This window comes from Arvicanthis niloticus, chromosome 21 (assembly GCF_011762505.2).
Source record: "Arvicanthis niloticus isolate mArvNil1 chromosome 21, mArvNil1.pat.X, whole genome shotgun sequence".
In the NCBI taxonomy this organism is placed as follows: Eukaryota; Metazoa; Chordata; class Mammalia; order Rodentia; family Muridae; genus Arvicanthis; species Arvicanthis niloticus.
The window spans coordinates 43940704-43957856 of NC_047678.1; the positions used below are offsets into that span (position 1 = coordinate 43940704).

Genomic DNA, 17153 nt, shown 5'->3' on the forward strand with positions numbered 1-17153 from the left:
TCCAAATGCCACAGTGTTTGCTTTATTTAAAACCTGAGGTTAAAAAACATTTCCAAATGGCATAGCACACACCATTAAAGAAGTACCCAGGGATACCAAAGTCTCATCCTTTTGTGCAGATGAGGTGCTGGTGTTTGATGAGTTTCTGTACAACTCTTTGGCAGGTAAGAACGAAGCGGGCTCCCTGACCCATTACCTTATAAGGCCACAGGAAGTGAGGACTAATGCATTAAAGTGCACTCTTAACTGTAAAGCCTTCCCACGGAGGCTCAGTGTCACTGCAGTCACCAAAAGCAGAACATTGAGATTAAACACACATCAAAAGGCTCTAAAAAAAATGCCCCCTGATCAGAGAGGTCTCCTGAAATGTAAAAAGTGCTTGAGAGGGAAAAGGAAATTATGAATCAACTTTCCTGTTTCCTTAGAAGGAATTAAGGTAGAGGAGGAAATTGTGCTAAGATTCTACCAAGTAGTGTTTGCCTTTGTAAGTGTGAGCAGCACTCAATAATCTTTGATTGCACCCCTTGGTTCTGAGGAGTCAGAGATGTCTCTCCAAAGAGATCTCTCCTCCACCTCCTTTTCCAAAACCTGTGAGCCAAGAATGTTTGTCCTCAGTTTAAAGAATTCTCACAGGTTGAACCACCAAGTCTGAGTTTAAAAACAAAACCCTATGAACATCAAACCATATCTACAAGATTTTCTTCTTTTTAGGCCAGGAGTAACCTGATTACCTGGGGGGGGGGGGGGGATGGGGGGACAATTGACATTGTTCAGAAATAACATCTTTATTTATATATGGCTCTTCATTTCTACTTCCAAAACCACATGGAGATTTTCAGTTCCAGACTCCTGTTTGAGAATTCCTTTGCCTGCCCTTGGTCTAGGACTCGCTAGGGTCCTGGATGCATCTGTCAGCGATACTCTCAAAGTCCATCCAGACATGGAGGGCCACTGTCTCAGACACACGCCCCTGTGTCTGGGTGGCTAGTTTATTTCTTGGGTGAAGTCTACAGTTCTTCAGTGGTACTGGTGAACAGGCAACACTACTGACACGACTGTTATGAAGAGGCTGAGTCATTAGAGGAGGGGCTGCCCTTAGGAGACGGATCCCCCAGGATGTCGAGGACGTTTCCTTATGATCTTTAGTGTAATTAAGTCCAGCTGGGCCACCATCTTCCTTAGTGATTCTTCAGTTGCCAATTGCATTTTTTCAGAAATTTACTCCAGTGACTAAACCTCAGTAAGATTGGGAACTACTTAAAACAATAAAGCTATGTATGAAAGGCACACTTACACAGGGACAAATGTTCCCAGTAACCCAGTGTTCAGCAAACTGGAGCATGTACGATGCAAAGCCATTTAGCACAAGATATACTACTGAAAACAGAGTTGGTACACACCTAGTGGAGAACTGTGCAGTCAGCACTGGAGCCTCTCACCTCAGGTCTGAGCTTTACAAGAACCACACGGGCCTCCTGATGAGTGACAGAGTTCAAGATGGACTCAAATGTAAGGTCTCAGGCTCCTCCCAGACTAACAACACAGCAACTAAGTGAATGATGGTTCTTGATGAAGATGGTGGCATTGACACCAGCAGAAGGCCAGAAATTTGGCCAGTGTCTCCAATATACCCTGGAAAAGCAAAACAATTAAAAGGAGATCCCATTTGGTGCTGGATACTGTTGGTCTAGAGGACAAGCTGGCTTCAGCATCCATTTGCAAGAGGGTAGGAGTAACAAAGGGCCACAGAGACCAGGAACCTATCTAAGCTATCTTTGCCGGTCCTAGAAAGGAAACAGCAAACTGTCTGCAGCGTCAGATGTGAACTGACTAGCAGGAAGTAGGCAAATGGGGGAGAGAGGGACTGGGAGATGGAGGGCAAACGGAAGTTATGCCCCGTTCTTCCACTATGCAGCCTCTTAGCAAAGACTTTTTATAGAAAGGTTCCAGGTATTGAAAGTAGTTCTTACACCGGCTCTGCTCATTAGTAAGCAACTGTCTGCAGCTGAGGCAGAAACTCTAGTTTATAATCAAAGATGGGTTACAGGCTGACACATAAGCTTTGGTGGCACTGTAGAGAGCTTAGTCTGTCTTTGCACTCCTGCTGTTCACATGCAGAGCTGAAGCCTTCATGTACTAGTTGTTTTTCCTAGACCTCTGGTTGGTTCCTGTGTGTGTGTGTGTGTGTGTGTGTGTGTGTGGTGTTATTTAGATCTGTGGCCTTGCTGAGCAAAGCTCCTGAGGACAAAGGCTCAGGAGAACAGCACAACTCAAGCCTCCCCCAAATTGCCGAGTGGAAGAAGCAGCCCCTATTTATGGGGAAATTAAGGGATAGGGGCATCTCTGACATGATGGCCCTGTAGTGTTTTTCACAAAGTGGCCAGGGCAGTGGCGCCTGGCCTATAATCCTACAATCCTGGCTGCCGAGAGTAGATACACTATCAAGAGCACTTCTGGCCTGAAAAATACCACACAGCAGCTTTGTACCAGCTGTGACCCCAGGAGAGGCTGATGATGTCCCCTTGGGTGAAGAGACAGTGGAGTCTTGAATCTTGTTCTTAGGAGTTCTGGGACCTGAGAGTAACGGCTGCATGGAGCCCACAGCCTCGGCCAAAGCTGCAGAACTGCTGAGCTGGGCACAGCTCATTTTCTTTCCCTTGCTTCTAATATTTTAGTATTTAAAATTTTGTGGGTAAGTGTGTGTGTGTGATGCGCATGTGTGCTGAGACAGGCAAGGAGGAGTAGTGTTTCCTGTGATGATGAAGAGCTAACTAAAGCTCAGGCACTGCTGCTATGGGAAATCGCTTCCATCGTAGATCACGGGCCGGTCAACAGTCAGGTGGTAAAATACTTTTTTGGAGATAAACCTGAAGAAACAAAAATGGAGAATGAAGGTGTTACTCTTAGTGCAGCTTCTCTGGGGCCTCACGTCACTGACTGGGCTTGGCTGGGTGTAGGAGCCAAAGTCTCGAAGGAGCCAGCCTTTAGGGACTAGACAGCTCATGGACCACTTCAGTGTCCCTTGCCTCCCTATCCCATCAGCTGCCCATCTAGTTAGTACAGTTCTCTCCCTTCAGAAGGCCCAAGTGCTCTCACTACGGGCTTCTTGGGGCTTGAGTGAAAGTGGGCTGCAAGTCTCTGCCCTCACTTGTCTGCTGCTCTGAGGTGCCAGTGGCCAGGACTGCAGGGGGAGATGAAGTAGGTGCCATGGAATGTCTCAGCAGAGGCCAGAATGCACGGGATGTTTGTACCATGTCTAATCTTCATGTGCCATGGGCAGAGTTCACTCTCCAGTGCATTCTACCGCCCAGGTTTCCCAGGAGCCTGTGGGAGGCTGCATGCTGCCCTTGCTACTTCTCCTTCTGTACCCAGAGCAAGGCTCAGAGAGGCACTGACAAATGGCTAACTAGAGCTGCAGCAGGAAAAACAGGGCTACATGGACCCTGACCCTTTCCTAACCCGGCCCCTCATGGCTAAGCGACTCCACAGACAGCTCCCTGGAAAGGTTGCCGTACTCCATGAAGCTCTGCACTCAGGCAGAGAGTTCTAGCATCCAGGGCGACACAGGACAAGTGGGAAGGTCACTTCCAGTCTCTTGGGAAGTAGACAACCCTGTCCACAGGCCTGAGGCATTGAGGTGGGGTATGGGAACGATTTTTGCCTAGAGTATCCTATCTCTTTACTCTGCTAAGAGCCAAATGCCTGAGAGGGAGAGAGAGTCACAGGCAAGACAGCCCCAGTGAAGAAGCTATCTGGAAAGCAGAAGCCCTCCCTAGGGACGAATGTGTGCACATGATAGACGCTGTTATATGGGTACTCTGTCTCGTTCCCTTTTCTAGCCACCTGTCTCTCATTCCCTTTTTTAGTGTCATGCTGACCACTCCTGAGACCGTACCCTGAGCCTGCGGCTGAGCCTCAGTGCTTGTCTGAAGCAATTGGGGAGCTCAAGATGGCCAAGGAGGCTCCTGTGACATACAACATGGCCCAGAGGGTTTGCCCCTTTGTCTCATTTCTTCCTTTTGTATTCAGGTGCTCTTGGCTTTTCCTGGATTTCTCAAAGTCCTTCTGTGGCGGGCGTGGCAGTAGGAATCAACCTGGGAACGGTGAACCCAGCGACGACGACGACACTGAGGCTAGCCCAGAGCCGGGTGCTTGGTTCAGGTCTGGCACCTCCATGAGCCATGCGACCCAGAGCATCACTCTTCTGCCATCCAGTCCTCAGCTCTCTAGAAGAGGAGGAAGCTGCATGGCAGGAGTGAGTGGCTGGTATATGGTGAGACCCTTATAGGCTCACATATTTGAACACTTGGTGTCTGGCTGGTGGCGCTGCCTGGGAAGGTCATGGAGCTTTTAGGAGGTCAAGCTTTGCTGAAAGAAGTACGTCACTGGGGGTGAGCTTTGAGAATCTATAGCCTTGTCCTATTCCCAGTTTGCTTTCTTTGTGTCCTGCATTTGAATAAAGACATTCTGTCCGATTCCTGCCCTGGCTGCCTGCTGCCGTTATGGACTCTGCCTCTGAATCTAAAATTCCTTCTTCCTTTAGTTGCCTATAATTGTGGTGCATTATCACAGCAACAGAAAAGTAACTGACAGACTAGCTTTATAAAATATACCACGAACAGTGAACAGAGCAGAGGGGTCTAAATTACAGAATCACTAACCAAACACTTTGACAGCTAAGTCTTGATTCTGAGTGTCTACCTCAGTGCTGGAGAATAGATGCAATGATGCACAGACAGGCGGATGCCGGAGATGCTGTGACTAACTGAGGCACAGACAGGTGGACGCAGGAGATGCCGTGACTAACTGAGGTACTCACCTGGAAAAGGTGTTGTCAAAGATGAACAAGTAGATGCCGGGGGTCCGGACCTTCAGCTGGCCCCGGATGCTCTCCTTGTGGGAATTGCATCGGGTGGTGGGAATGAGGACCTGGCAGGGAGAGCAATAAGAAGGTATCACAGCCACCAAGGGCCTGTGAGTCCTCTAGGCAGGCTAGAGCTCTGAAGGAGGTCATAGCTGTACAGGGCTGGGACCAGAACTCATCCCCAGCAAGGGCAGGTGGTCACCTATTCCACTCACTGCAGAAGGACGGTGGCTATGAGCTTCTTCTAGAATCATGAACCAGTCCCCAACATCCCTGACCATGTCAGTGTCAAGGTGCTCACCACCTGAAGAAACAGAACTTTTATGCTTCAGAAAGCCAGGGCTAATTCCAAATGTCCATTTGACCAGATGCCTTATGTAGGTCCTAGTGCTATCCTTGGTTCTCATAGAACACAGAGTCCTGCTTCCATGCTGACATCCAGGCTCTCTATAAAGTTCCTGGGTTCATGTTCCTCTGGGAAAGACAGCCATGGCTCCATCCAAAGCTCTCACACGGCATCACAAACCCTTCTCTTGTCTGGTCCTGGCTGGTCCATGCAATCTGTATATTTCCAAGCCTGATTCTTAGCCTCCTGTTTATTCTCTCAGAATCACAAATTTTTCCCCACAGGGCAAATCTACACATTCAGTGTGTGGAATATGGCTAATTCTCTGATGGTCAACCGTATCCCCATTGGGACAAGTTCTTCTACCTGATTAAAGGATAGGCCTCATCTTAGAACTCTATAGTTACATGGGCTAGCAAAGTGGATCAGTAGGTGAAAGAGCTTGTCTTTCAAGAGACAGTCTTCTTCAGTGTGGCCTTCACTGTAGGCACAGGGGTTTCCCTGTCCCCAGTCAGTATCCCTTCCAGGTGTACCTATAATGCTTACCTGCCCATGCTGTCATTTCTACCTGGAATCCTAGGTAGTGATTTTCTCAGGTCTCTGTTTATACTTAGAATGCTTCAAGAACAGATTTGGATGTTATCCTGTATCTCTCTGTCCCAAGTAGACTACAGAATCTGGGATATGATTCTGTAGATTCTGGGATAAGAGCTCAACGATGAGTTGTCCAGGGACTCAACAAGGTTCTTCTGTGTTATTAGGAGACCTGTGTACAGCCATCTATTTTCTGATGGCCTAGGCTGTTCAAGGGCATGTGAAAAGTCCCCTGAATAGATGCTAAAGATGTGGACTGAAAAATAGGCTATCTAGGCTCATGACTTTTCAGGGGACCACAGGCAGTGAAAACAGTATCTTCTGTAGCTGACTGGTGAACTGGGTGGGTCTGGAAGGGCAGAGGAACAGCTAAGTATTCTAGACATGGGCTTTCTATGCCCCCTTGTGTTCACTGTGGGAAAGGAGAGTGTGGCCATTAAACCCAGGAAGAACATCTTATAAGTCTGAGACAAGGCTGGCTGAACCAGGTCCCTAAGATTCATCTGTCATGATGATTGGTAGATAACAGGGCAAGGGAGAAGCCCATAGCTCAGGGACACTTACAGAGCTAAGGGCCTGGCACCTGAGGCCTGCAGGAGGACTATCATAGAAGAGAGTTTCATTTGCTGCTGCTCTATCTGGCTTACTGTTGCCAAACAGAGAGAAATGAAGGTTGCTGAAAATCAGCACTGAAGAGGCTGTTGCCTACCCATAATTGATCTCTAGCCAGGTAGACCAAAAAGCCTTTCCAGTTGACTACGTAGGATGTCAACTGCCTATAACTCACTTTTTGCTCCAGCCCAATGTGTCTGATAGGTTTTACTGTTCTTTTTTTTCTCAGGATTCAAATTCAGCTTGCATTTCTACTCTTCATTATTCCTCTCTGCCTTACAAACATGGGAACTCAGATGCTTGGCATGGAAATCCCTCTTTCTCAACCCACAGTGAATCAGCACCCTCTAAGCTCTAGTCAGCCCTTGTCCTATGCCTTGTATTCTACCCAGCCCTCTTGTGCCTCTGAACCACTCAATTTGTGCTGCTAAGTGGAGTTGCTGAGGGTTGCCTGCACACCCTGATTTAGTGGTTAGGGCTTAAAGGCTCTCCTTGGGTTTCTGGTGTATAGCCACATGGTTAAGAACTACAGTCCTGCACTGCCAGCATTTTACAGCTGGAACAGTCTGGGTTTTACCAAGCTCAACTGCCCAAGTCAGAGTGGGGCTTTCTTTGCTGCTATCCTTGTAGGTGACATACGGAACATTTAATATAACTGGAGATGGAGCTCATACCCCCAAAGCGTCCCAGTCCTGCTCTGTAGAGCTCTGTGGGAGTTACCATTAAACAGAATCCCATCTCTTGCATGTCTCTGAGATTTAGCTACAGTTCTATCCCAAGGTCAAGTAGAACACATGAGGCTCAGGAGTAACCTTCAGCCGTGTGAGGACAGCTCTCCTGAACTTGATTTTGGGCCATCTTTCCCTACGGTAATCAAGCTTTTGGTGCTTTGCCTGCTCTGGGGAGTTATTTGCTCAGGCACCTGGAGTGTGTGCTAAGGACCCTGGTAGGAAGCCTGACCTACCTTGCACTGGTCGAATGGTGTATCTTCTGTCTCTTGGAAGACCACACTGAAGGAGATGCTCTTGGGATCAGAAGAGAAGACCCAGCTGATGGTAAGGCCGGGCTCAGCCACTGTGATGGGGATCAGGCTGTAGGTACTGGACCTCACAAACAGCTCCCTGTTGCCCTCCCCAAAGCTGGTGATCTCCTCTACTGTGAGGGGTAATTTGATCCTAAAATAAAAATTCAAAGATGAACCTGGTTTAATGGATTATCAGAGGTAACTGGAGATTTGAGATTCTTTTTTTTTTAACTCAAAACACTTTATCAGTATTTGTATATACATATATACTTATACATGTATACATATATACATACATATATGAACAATAATTAAATAGTAAGATGTATTTGAAAAGTATGGGGGGTTGGGAAGAGTGGGAGGAAGGAGAGAAAGGAAAAATTATGTAAATAGAGTACTCATATAAGAAATTATCAAAAAGGAATCAAGTTTTAAAAAATGTTCAGCAGATTAACTAGCATTTTACAATATGAAAATAAATATGACCTATAATTATGTTGAAGGACATTTTAACGATTTGAGACTCTTGGTAGGTTAAGTCTGGACACTCCTGACTAACATGTTTATGAGACGTTCAGCTCAGACAAAGAGCTTTAGTTTGAGTGCTTACCACACAGTTGGCATAGTTTCTGACACTGAAGCACAGCTGTGAAAGATACAGGACACCCTTGCCCACATGGAGCTGAAAGCTAACGAAAACTGGGGAGCAGGGTAGGTGGCACAGGGCAGCCTGATTTGCTCTGAGTCTCTTATGGGTAGGATTTGAGTTCAATGATTTTATTGCACCTGTGAGGTTGCCCCACACCTCAGCCACCCTTTTCCCCCCTTTAAGTTCTGCTTCTTCTTCTCACCTAATTAGACATACCTCCCGAAATCTCTCTTTGCAGATTTAAGTGTGAGGGGTTGAAAGGTCAAACCTGAGAGAGTGTGGGTCAGATTTCACAACTGTCTTGAGTTTTATTTTCCAACTCTGTAACATGGGATCAACCATGTTTTCCTCACATGGCCATTGCAGTAACAGTGACGTCAGTGCTCCTGACTTCTGAGTCATCTCTCCAGGATTCTTATGATATCTTCCCCCAAAAACCAGGTCTCACTGTTTCTGCTCTGGCTGCTCCATGTCTTCTTTATACAACCACCAACCAACATAATCCTTTTTTCAATGTAAATCAAGTGACTCTTCAGCTCCAAATATGAATTTTGGATTCTTGCTCTCCTCATATTAAAACCCAATGGCTAATACGGCCCCATTGATATGAACTTCTGTTCCTTTTGGGTCCTGTCTTCCTTATCCTCTGCTTCAACTTACACTGGTTCTTTTTCATACTCTTGTTTAAAAAATATCAGAAATGTGTCTTTTCTATCAAATACTATAAAATTTGTATTTAGGACATTGCCTTCAAGTCATTTTATCTCTCCCATCTTGTTAAGACTTTTATGCAAATTTGACTCATCTTCCCCCAATGATACTTTTATTTATACAAAGGTCCACTGCTATATTCCAGAAATGTGATGGCCAGAGCAGGGACCTCTTTCTCCTCCCTCCTTTATTTGCTGTGTAAGACTAGCCAACTGAATTAAGCCAACGGGGAAAGACACAGTCTCCACCTGTGTTATAATAAATACCAAACACACTTCCTGTCTCTAGTGTTTGCTCTTCCAAGATCACCCTCTTCATCAAGAATAAAGTTTGCCTTGTCCAGACACTCCATTTGGTGTGGCGGTCTCTCTCTTTCTCTGCATTCCAGAACTTATTTCTAACACCTTTAACTTAGTAGGCAATATCTTTTTTTGAAAGGCTTTGTCTTGGCTGTTCCTTCTACCTGAAATACTATTCCGTCAGGTGGCTATCTGGCAACTTCTTCACCTCCTCCAAGTCATGCCATTGTAGTGTTGTCTATATGAAACTGCAAATCCCTCTCCTCTAATTCCAATATCCAGTTACGTTCTTCTGTTTCAAACACCGTGTTGTATTTTCTTGTTTGCTTATTTTCCTCGTCCATTGTCTGTCACTATGCGGCACAATATAAACTCTGCCCCCAGGAAGGGGTCTTTTGGCTTCTTTGTGTTCTAATGTGGTTGATGTAGTATTGAATACATGTCAGCAGAAGAGCGAATGGCTCTTTTCAGCAGTGACAGTACAGCCACTGGAACTATCACCAGAAAAACTAACTCTATGGTGCCAAGCTATAGTAAAGCTACAAAACCCTGAAAGCTTTTAAGTGCTGTAACCCACATCTGGAGGCAGAGGCAGTAGGGTGAGTAGTTCAAGGTCACCTCAGGCTACATAGCAAGTTTTAGGCCTGAGCTACATGAGATCCTGTTTTTTAAAAAAAAAAAAAAAAAAACCTAAAATAAAAATAAAAAAATAACAATAATGTAAGTGAAAACTTAGAAAATTCATGTCAGAAGACTACCAGCATATATGTCTATAAAAGAAGACAGACAGACGGCCACAGAGAGAGCAGTGAGAATAGAGTCATTTTCAGTGTGTTCCCTCACCCCCAACCTCATCTGCCCTAAACTGCTCCATCTCATAAGTAGGGGGTGGGGTCCTAATTCTGATTCTTACAGAGACTCCCACCCCTTGCAGGTTTTTCTCCCCAAATAAAAAGCCTACGCTGTCTTCAAACAAACAAAGAAACAAACAAACCCTACTGGAGTCACTTTTAGCCAAAACATTTTTTTGAAAAGCAGCAGGTTGTAACGGAGGACATCTCATTCTTATGCTGCCCGCTCACAAAGCTAGCACAGAAGTCTTCTAGAACTACAAACTTTTACAAAGGCCCCTGCAATTGCACATGACAGAACATCTCTCTCCAAGGCTGTGTGTCCAATGGTGGACTGACACCACCCTCGTTCTGGAGCATGGTAGCTGAGGATTCAGGACAGTCTTCCTCTTGTTTCTCTAACAGCATCCCTTTGTCACACAGATTACTAGGTATTGATCTCCATTGCAGAGTTACTCCCAAATAAACACTGTTTCTGTCTGGTATCTAGGTAGATCAAAATAGTTTGGTTATTTCCATTTTCTACAACAAAAATTCATTGTTCTTACAATAAAAACAAAAATCAAACAACAAAGCGGGGCTAGAGAGGCTGCTCAGCAGGTTCTATCCCCAGCATCCACATGGTAGCTCACAGCTGCCTAATTTTAATCCCAGGGGATCTGATGATGCCTTCTTCTGAGATCTGCGGGCACCAACCAGTCAGGTTTGCACAGATAAACACGTAGGTAAAACACTCGTGTGTGTGTGTGTGTGTGTGTGTGTGTGTGTGTGTGTGTAAAACAAGCCAAAAAGCTCTGCCACTGACAACTCAAAAAGTAATATTAAAAAAAGAAAAAGGATGGAGGCAGAGAAGGAAGATTATAAAGACGCACAGGAACTTTTCAGTGACAGACTGATTTCTTAGTCATGTTTTTTATGATACTACATTATTTTAAAAAATCTAATCATTATACACTTTAAAGGACAAGCTTAATGTATGCAAATTATGCTTTAAAAATAAAATAAAAAGTATGCTGGGCGGTGGTGGTGCACGCCTTTAATCCCAGCACTTGGGAGGCAGAGGCAGGCGGATTTCTGAGTTCGAGGCCAGCCTGGTCTACAGAGTGAGTTCCAGGACAGCCAGGACTACACAGAGAAACCCTGTCTCGGAAAACCAAAAAAAAAAAAAAAAAAAAAAGTACAAACCGAAGCCCCTGATGCAGCTGAAACAAATATCATATCAGGGTTCAGGCCTAAAACCACCTAGGAAGGAGAAAACAACAGCTTACAGCTGGGTATGAGAGAGCCAAGCTGACCACATAAGAGGAAGGACAGGGCTCTGAGGAAAAAAGCCAGTGTCTGTATGACCTGGCCGGTTCCCTCTTCCACAAAGGGATATGCATAAGGCACTAGACGGTTCCTATTCCACAATGGCCCTACTGCAGGACATATAAATGTCTCTGGCTGCTTCCCACTTCCACAAAGGGATATGCATAAGGCACTAGCCGGTTCCTATTCCACAATGGCCCTACTGCAGGACATATAAATGTCTCTGGCTGCTTCCCACTTCCACAAAGGGATATGCATAAGGCACTAGCTGGTTCCCACTCCACAAGAGCCCTACTGCAGGACATATAAATGTCTCTGGCTGCTTCCCACTTCCACAAAGGGATATGCATAAGGCACTAGCCGGTTCCCACTCCACAAGAGCCAGACTGCAGGACATATAAATGTCTCTGGCTGGTTCCCACTTCCACAAAGGCCCTCACAAGGCTGTTGCCCTTCCACATACTTTTGCTTTTAATTCAGCTGCCTGCCACAGATGAAACTGTGGGTAAGAGCAGCTCCTACATTTCCTCCCATGTAGTAAGAAAGGAGACTAAGCCTGTTTTCTGTCCCTGCCCCCGCCAGGGTACAGGAGGAAATCTCATCCAGCTCCGTAGACAAAGAGCTGGATATGAGGCGATAGAGAAAAACCACAGGCACATCTTAGTAGATGTGGCAGGAGCTGGTGTTAGCTCTCCACAAACAACTACAAGAGTCCGTGGTAAAACTACAAGGCAGTAGGGTTGGGATGTTGTAGCTCGGTGTTAGAGTAACCGTCTCATGAGCATGAGTTCAGTTTCAAGCACTACCTAAAACAAAACAACAAAATGAAATAAGCCCTACAAACTGGCCACACACAAGTACGAACAAAGAGAGAATTTTAATGAACTACTAATAGACTCCACCAAGCTCTGAGACCAGCAACACCTGTAAAATCAACAGCTAGAGAGGTAGCAGCCAGCAGCCAGCCAAGACCAACAGCTGACCAACAGCTGGTGAAACTAGTCAGAGATGAGCAGGAAACTTCAAAATGTGATTACTCCCCTGGGTCAGCAGCATGTGAAGAACGCATAGTTATCTCCTCAATCGGGTGAGGAAAGTATGCAGGATGTGCGAGTCTCAATTTGCTGGGCTTGTGATATGCTCAGAGATTAGCCTATGTTAACAGAAGTCACCTCAGTCTTTGCCTCACCCTGCTACAAGTCCTGCCTCCAGAAAACAGCTCAATGTTTTTTTCCTGTCTTAGAATTCTTCTCACTTTCTTTACATTTTCTCACTTCTTGTTAACTTTTCTTAGTAAAGCCCACTTTTGCTTTATTTAGTCCTTTATGTGTCTGTGTCTTTAATCATTCCCTCTTGCCTGATGTCTGTACTTTGCTTATGACTGATTGGTTGGTATCTGAGTGTTTGAGTCACATACATCTAGGTTGAAAGATGCCCTGTTGCCCTCAAAGATGTGCATCATTCCACTGGGTGGGGCCAGCTCTGGCTCTGACAGGACAAGTGTCCCTTCTCCAGACTCCATCCCCTGGGACTCCTCTCCACTGGCACAAGAGGCCCATTCAGCAGCTTGCCACTTACATCAGCTCTCCTGACTTCAGCAAGCAGATTTCAGCATCTTGCCCAATGGGTATGTCTTCAGAATCTTCAGGGGTTAATGAATTTGATGTGGTGTCCCTGAAACAGCACAAAGGAGAACAGGACATTAGCTATCAGCACATAAAGTCCTTTAGCCTGAGGTCTACAATGAAGCAAGGACTTCAGTGGGAACAGCAGAGTGAAGACAACAGGGCTGTAAGAGATTGCCTGGAAGGAGTGTGAGTGCACATAAACACCAATGGGTCCCTCCTCCCACACCAGCAAATCCTCTAGGGTGGGGAGGCAAGGATGACAACAGGCCATTGCCTCCTTCCTTCTTAGTACTGGCCCCGGGGCACAAGAACTGGAGCCCTTGCAGAATTGGTTCCAGAACCAGATACCCTGACTGTAGCTCAGTCAGTGAAAGAGTAAGTCTGGGCAGAAATGGGACAGAGCCATATATTAAAGAGGGCAGAGTGAATACCTACCTCCTCTGTCCTTCCTAACGTACCACCAGGAGTTCAGAAGGAGCTGCCTTGACACTGGGGCTGTCCCAATTTCCAAAGTGTACTCTGTAGACCACCAAACCCCAGGGAGCAAGTGTTGCATACAACATCTCTCTCTCTTAGAAAGTTAGTTATTTTACGCAGCTGTCTAGCTGTTTCTCCATTCAAACATTCCCTTTTGGACCGAGGAAAGCACTCTTAAGACTCAGAAAGCTAAAGTCAGAGTGCGTTATAGGACTCAGGTTGCCTGGTATGGTGGTACATGCCTGCACTTGGGAAGCTAAGGCAGGTGGATTGCTATAACTTTCAGGCCAGCCTGGTTGACTTAAGAGTGTTCCAGGACATTCAGGGCAAGCTACATATATAGACCCTGTCTTAAAAAAACAAAAAAAAGAAAAGAAAAGAAAAAGAAAAAAAAAGAAAAGAAAAAAAGGAAGAAAGGAAGGAAAGAAGATAGGAAGGAAGGAAAGAAACAAGAAAGAAAAGAAAGAATGGAAGGAAGGAAGGAAGGAAGAAAGAAAGAAGAGGAAGAAAGGAAGGAAGAAAGAAAGGAGGAAGGAAGGGAGGGAGGGAGAAAGGGAGAAGGAAAGAAAGAAAGAGAGGAAGGAAGGAAGGAAAGAAAGAAGGAATGAATGAACAAGACTCCAAGCCCCATCCTAACCCCTCCTCTCCAGTTTTAAAAGCAGCAACAATTGCTGGGAGCAGTGTGAGCGCTGCACAGAGCCCCAGAGATGTAGCTTTTACTAGTTATCACCTATTCTGGTGTGTGCTTTTTGTGAGGCATCTCCTCACGTTACCCATATTCCTGTAAGTAACACAGTAGATTCACTGATTCATCAAGCTGGATTTGGATGGAAGTTTCTTTGGATGTGTCATATTTGGTATGATCTTGTATTTATCTGACCATGGAACATTGTGAACATCTGAAAAATTACTGACTCTTAAAACACATTGGCAGATAAAAGTTCCTGGCTGGGGACACAAGCCACAGTTGTTTCTCCAAGGCAGGTACCTTGGAGATAGCCTGACTGCAGCTCAGTATGTTCTCGCCCAGGGCTTTATGCTCAGTCTGGCTAGTAGCTCTCAGGAGTCGCATAATCCAACCAACTTCAGTTGACAACTATGCCCAGGAAGGCACAGGCCCAAAAGAAAATAGGCTGCTCCCATGTGAAGGCCTTAGTTAGAAGGTCTCCTGCCCAGTATGACTTCTCCAGATGCTATAACCCTTCTCCAGGCTTGTAGAGAACTCTTTCAAAATGCCCCAGGAGTATGGGCAGTTATCTCAACCTTTCCTCTCACTGAAGGCTCTTGCCTGCCTGGACACCAGGCACAGTCACTCCATCTTCACATGCTGGTTTGCAGCATTGTTTGTGAACTTCGGCCTTTCCTAGGTAGTCATGCAAATGCATTAAGGGATAAAACAAGTTTGAGAATGGCAGGAAGCACAAGCAGGACCACTAGAGGACACCCTATCTCCTTGTATAGCTATGTTCTCTCTTTCCTATTGAAGTGGTTTTCTCAGCCCAGAAAAATCAGTGTTCTCAAGTGACCTTTTCCTTTCCTTGCTCTAGCAGTAGGGCCTACCATTAGCTTCTCTGGCTTCTTAGGGTGACATGGCCGCCACTCTGTTGCTGTGCTCTTCTCTCTGGGGCAGTGGTTCTCAGCCTTCCTAATGCCATGACTCTTTAATATAGTTCCTCATGCTGTGTTGACCCCCAACCATAGAATTACTTCATTGCTACTTCACAATTGTAATTTTGCTACTGTTATGAATTGTAAATATCTGGTGTGACCCCCAAAAGGGGTTGAGAAACACTGCTCTAAAGTAATGATCCCAGCGTTCCTAGGAATCCCATTGCATACACAGTCTTTGCTTAACAAATGTCTGTATTATAAGCCTCAGTGTAAGAGACTTACAGTGAGGAATATTGATTACATGGGACCCCAGATGCCCATGTAATCAATATTTCAATTTACTAAAGAAAGAAGAATGGCTCAAAGGCTAGGAGTACTTGCTGTTCTTCCAGAGGACCCAACTTCAGTTTCCAGCACCCATGTTAGGTGGCTCACAACTGCTTGCAACTCCAGTTCCAAGAGATCTAATACCCTGCCATACACACACACACACACACACACACACACACACACACACACACACACACACAGACACAGACACACACACAGACACACACACACACACACATACACAGATGTACCTAAAGAAACAATGAATCTTTGAGGCTGGAGAGACGGCTCAGCAAGAGTACTTGCTGCTCTTCCAGAGGCTGCAGGTTTGGACCCCAGTGCCCATACAGTGGTTTACAACTGTCTCTAACTCCAGTTTCAGGGATCTGACACTCTTCTGGCCCCCACAGGCACTGCATGCATATGGTGCACATATAAATATGTAGGCAAAATCCCTGCACAGATAAAATAAAAATCTTAAGAAAAAAAGAATAAAGAGGTACAGAAAGAAGGGAGAGGCTAAGGGCCCAACCCCTAAAGCGATCTGAAGCTTATACCTCTCTGGGTCAGGAGTCACCTGGGGATTTCCAGTTAGGCCTCTGGCATTCCTTTGTCACAATTCCAAATATTGTAATTTGGTTTTCATTTTATTAGTAGACAACAATTCTCTAGGCTGCCAAGAACAGAAGCTTCACCTGAGAAATGCCCAGCAGCCTGTGATGTCTTGCTTATGGTCGTCCTCGGAGCTTTCTCTCCATTTTGTCACTTGTTCTACTGAATTTCAGGTTCCAGGAGAGGACTGGGAATCTCCAGTTCAGATTGTACTGCCCAACAGTGATCACTAGCCACAAGGTCCCATGTAAACTTACATTAACGGGATCAAATAAACTAAGAATTCAGCCCCTAGTTTGCACTAGCTATACTTAAGGCTTCAGTCACCACACAGGCTGGTGTTACACAGTGTGGCACAGAACACATTCACCAGGGTAACTGACATCCTCTCTGTGTAACAGCCACGCAAAAAGCAGCACTTCTAAGATCTTGGCTTCTGAACACTTGGTTTTTATGGTCTGATCAGAATACACAAGCCTGCAGGTGCCAATACACAAGCCATTTCTGACTCACTTGCAAATGGCTGGCTATTCCTTCAGGGATATTCAGCCACAAATTTGTTCTCCACAACTCCGCCACTCATCAGTGCCCTGTGCTAACTTCTCTTCACAGCAGCAGAAAACGTAAAAAAAAAAAAAAAAAAACAAAAAACAAAAAAAAACAAAACCAAAACCAAACCAAAACAAAAAACAACTCAAGTCCCAGAGTTGATATCCTAATGGTCCTGACTTGAGAATGTCAGGTTTCTAGAAAATGTGATAGGTCAGCATAATTGACTCCCAAGATAAGAAGCAATAGTGCCTAGCACGTCCAATCTGCAAGACACAGGCAACAGGGTACTCACTCTTGAGAACTTTATATCTTTGAGTCAAAGAAACTTAAGGACCTGGGAGCAATGAACACTACAGATATGAATAGTAAAAGGACATTTATTTATGTAAAGTGGTCCCAAATGGACTAGTTCCTTGAATTGACTTGTAAATCTTGTATTTTACACAGATCTTTCCATTGTAGCATAGCTATGACAAAAGTGCCATACATTCTCAAATCTACACATGCAATCTTCCCAGTCACCGACACAGGCACCTTGGATGTTTATGCACAAACAGTCATAGAGTGCTGAGATGGGTCTCTGTTCTCCTTGAGGAAGACAAAGAGTACAGCAATGCTTGACAAAGCTCAGGCCATTCTGGTATTATTCTATAAATGCAGTAATAAAACTGATCCCTCTGAACTT

At 45.3% G+C, this 17153-nt stretch overlaps 1 protein-coding gene across 2 annotated transcripts in view; it reads right to left on the reverse strand.

The window, feature by feature from the left end:
- Window positions 1-17153, reverse strand: part of Fyco1 (FYVE and coiled-coil domain autophagy adaptor 1) — a 69233-nt gene continuing 52080 nt past the window's right edge. For both annotated transcript variants that reach the window (XM_034483774.2, XM_076917316.1), the window contains exons 15-18: window positions 12837-12932; window positions 7381-7591; window positions 4820-4929; window positions 1-2867 (exon numbers count right to left, since the gene is read on the reverse strand). In XM_034483774.2, the coding sequence (XP_034339665.1) occupies window positions 2792-2867; window positions 4820-4929; window positions 7381-7591; window positions 12837-12932 (493 nt within the window). In that variant the 3' untranslated portion in view covers window positions 1-2791. The remainder of the gene's footprint in view (window positions 2868-4819; window positions 4930-7380; window positions 7592-12836; window positions 12933-17153) is intronic.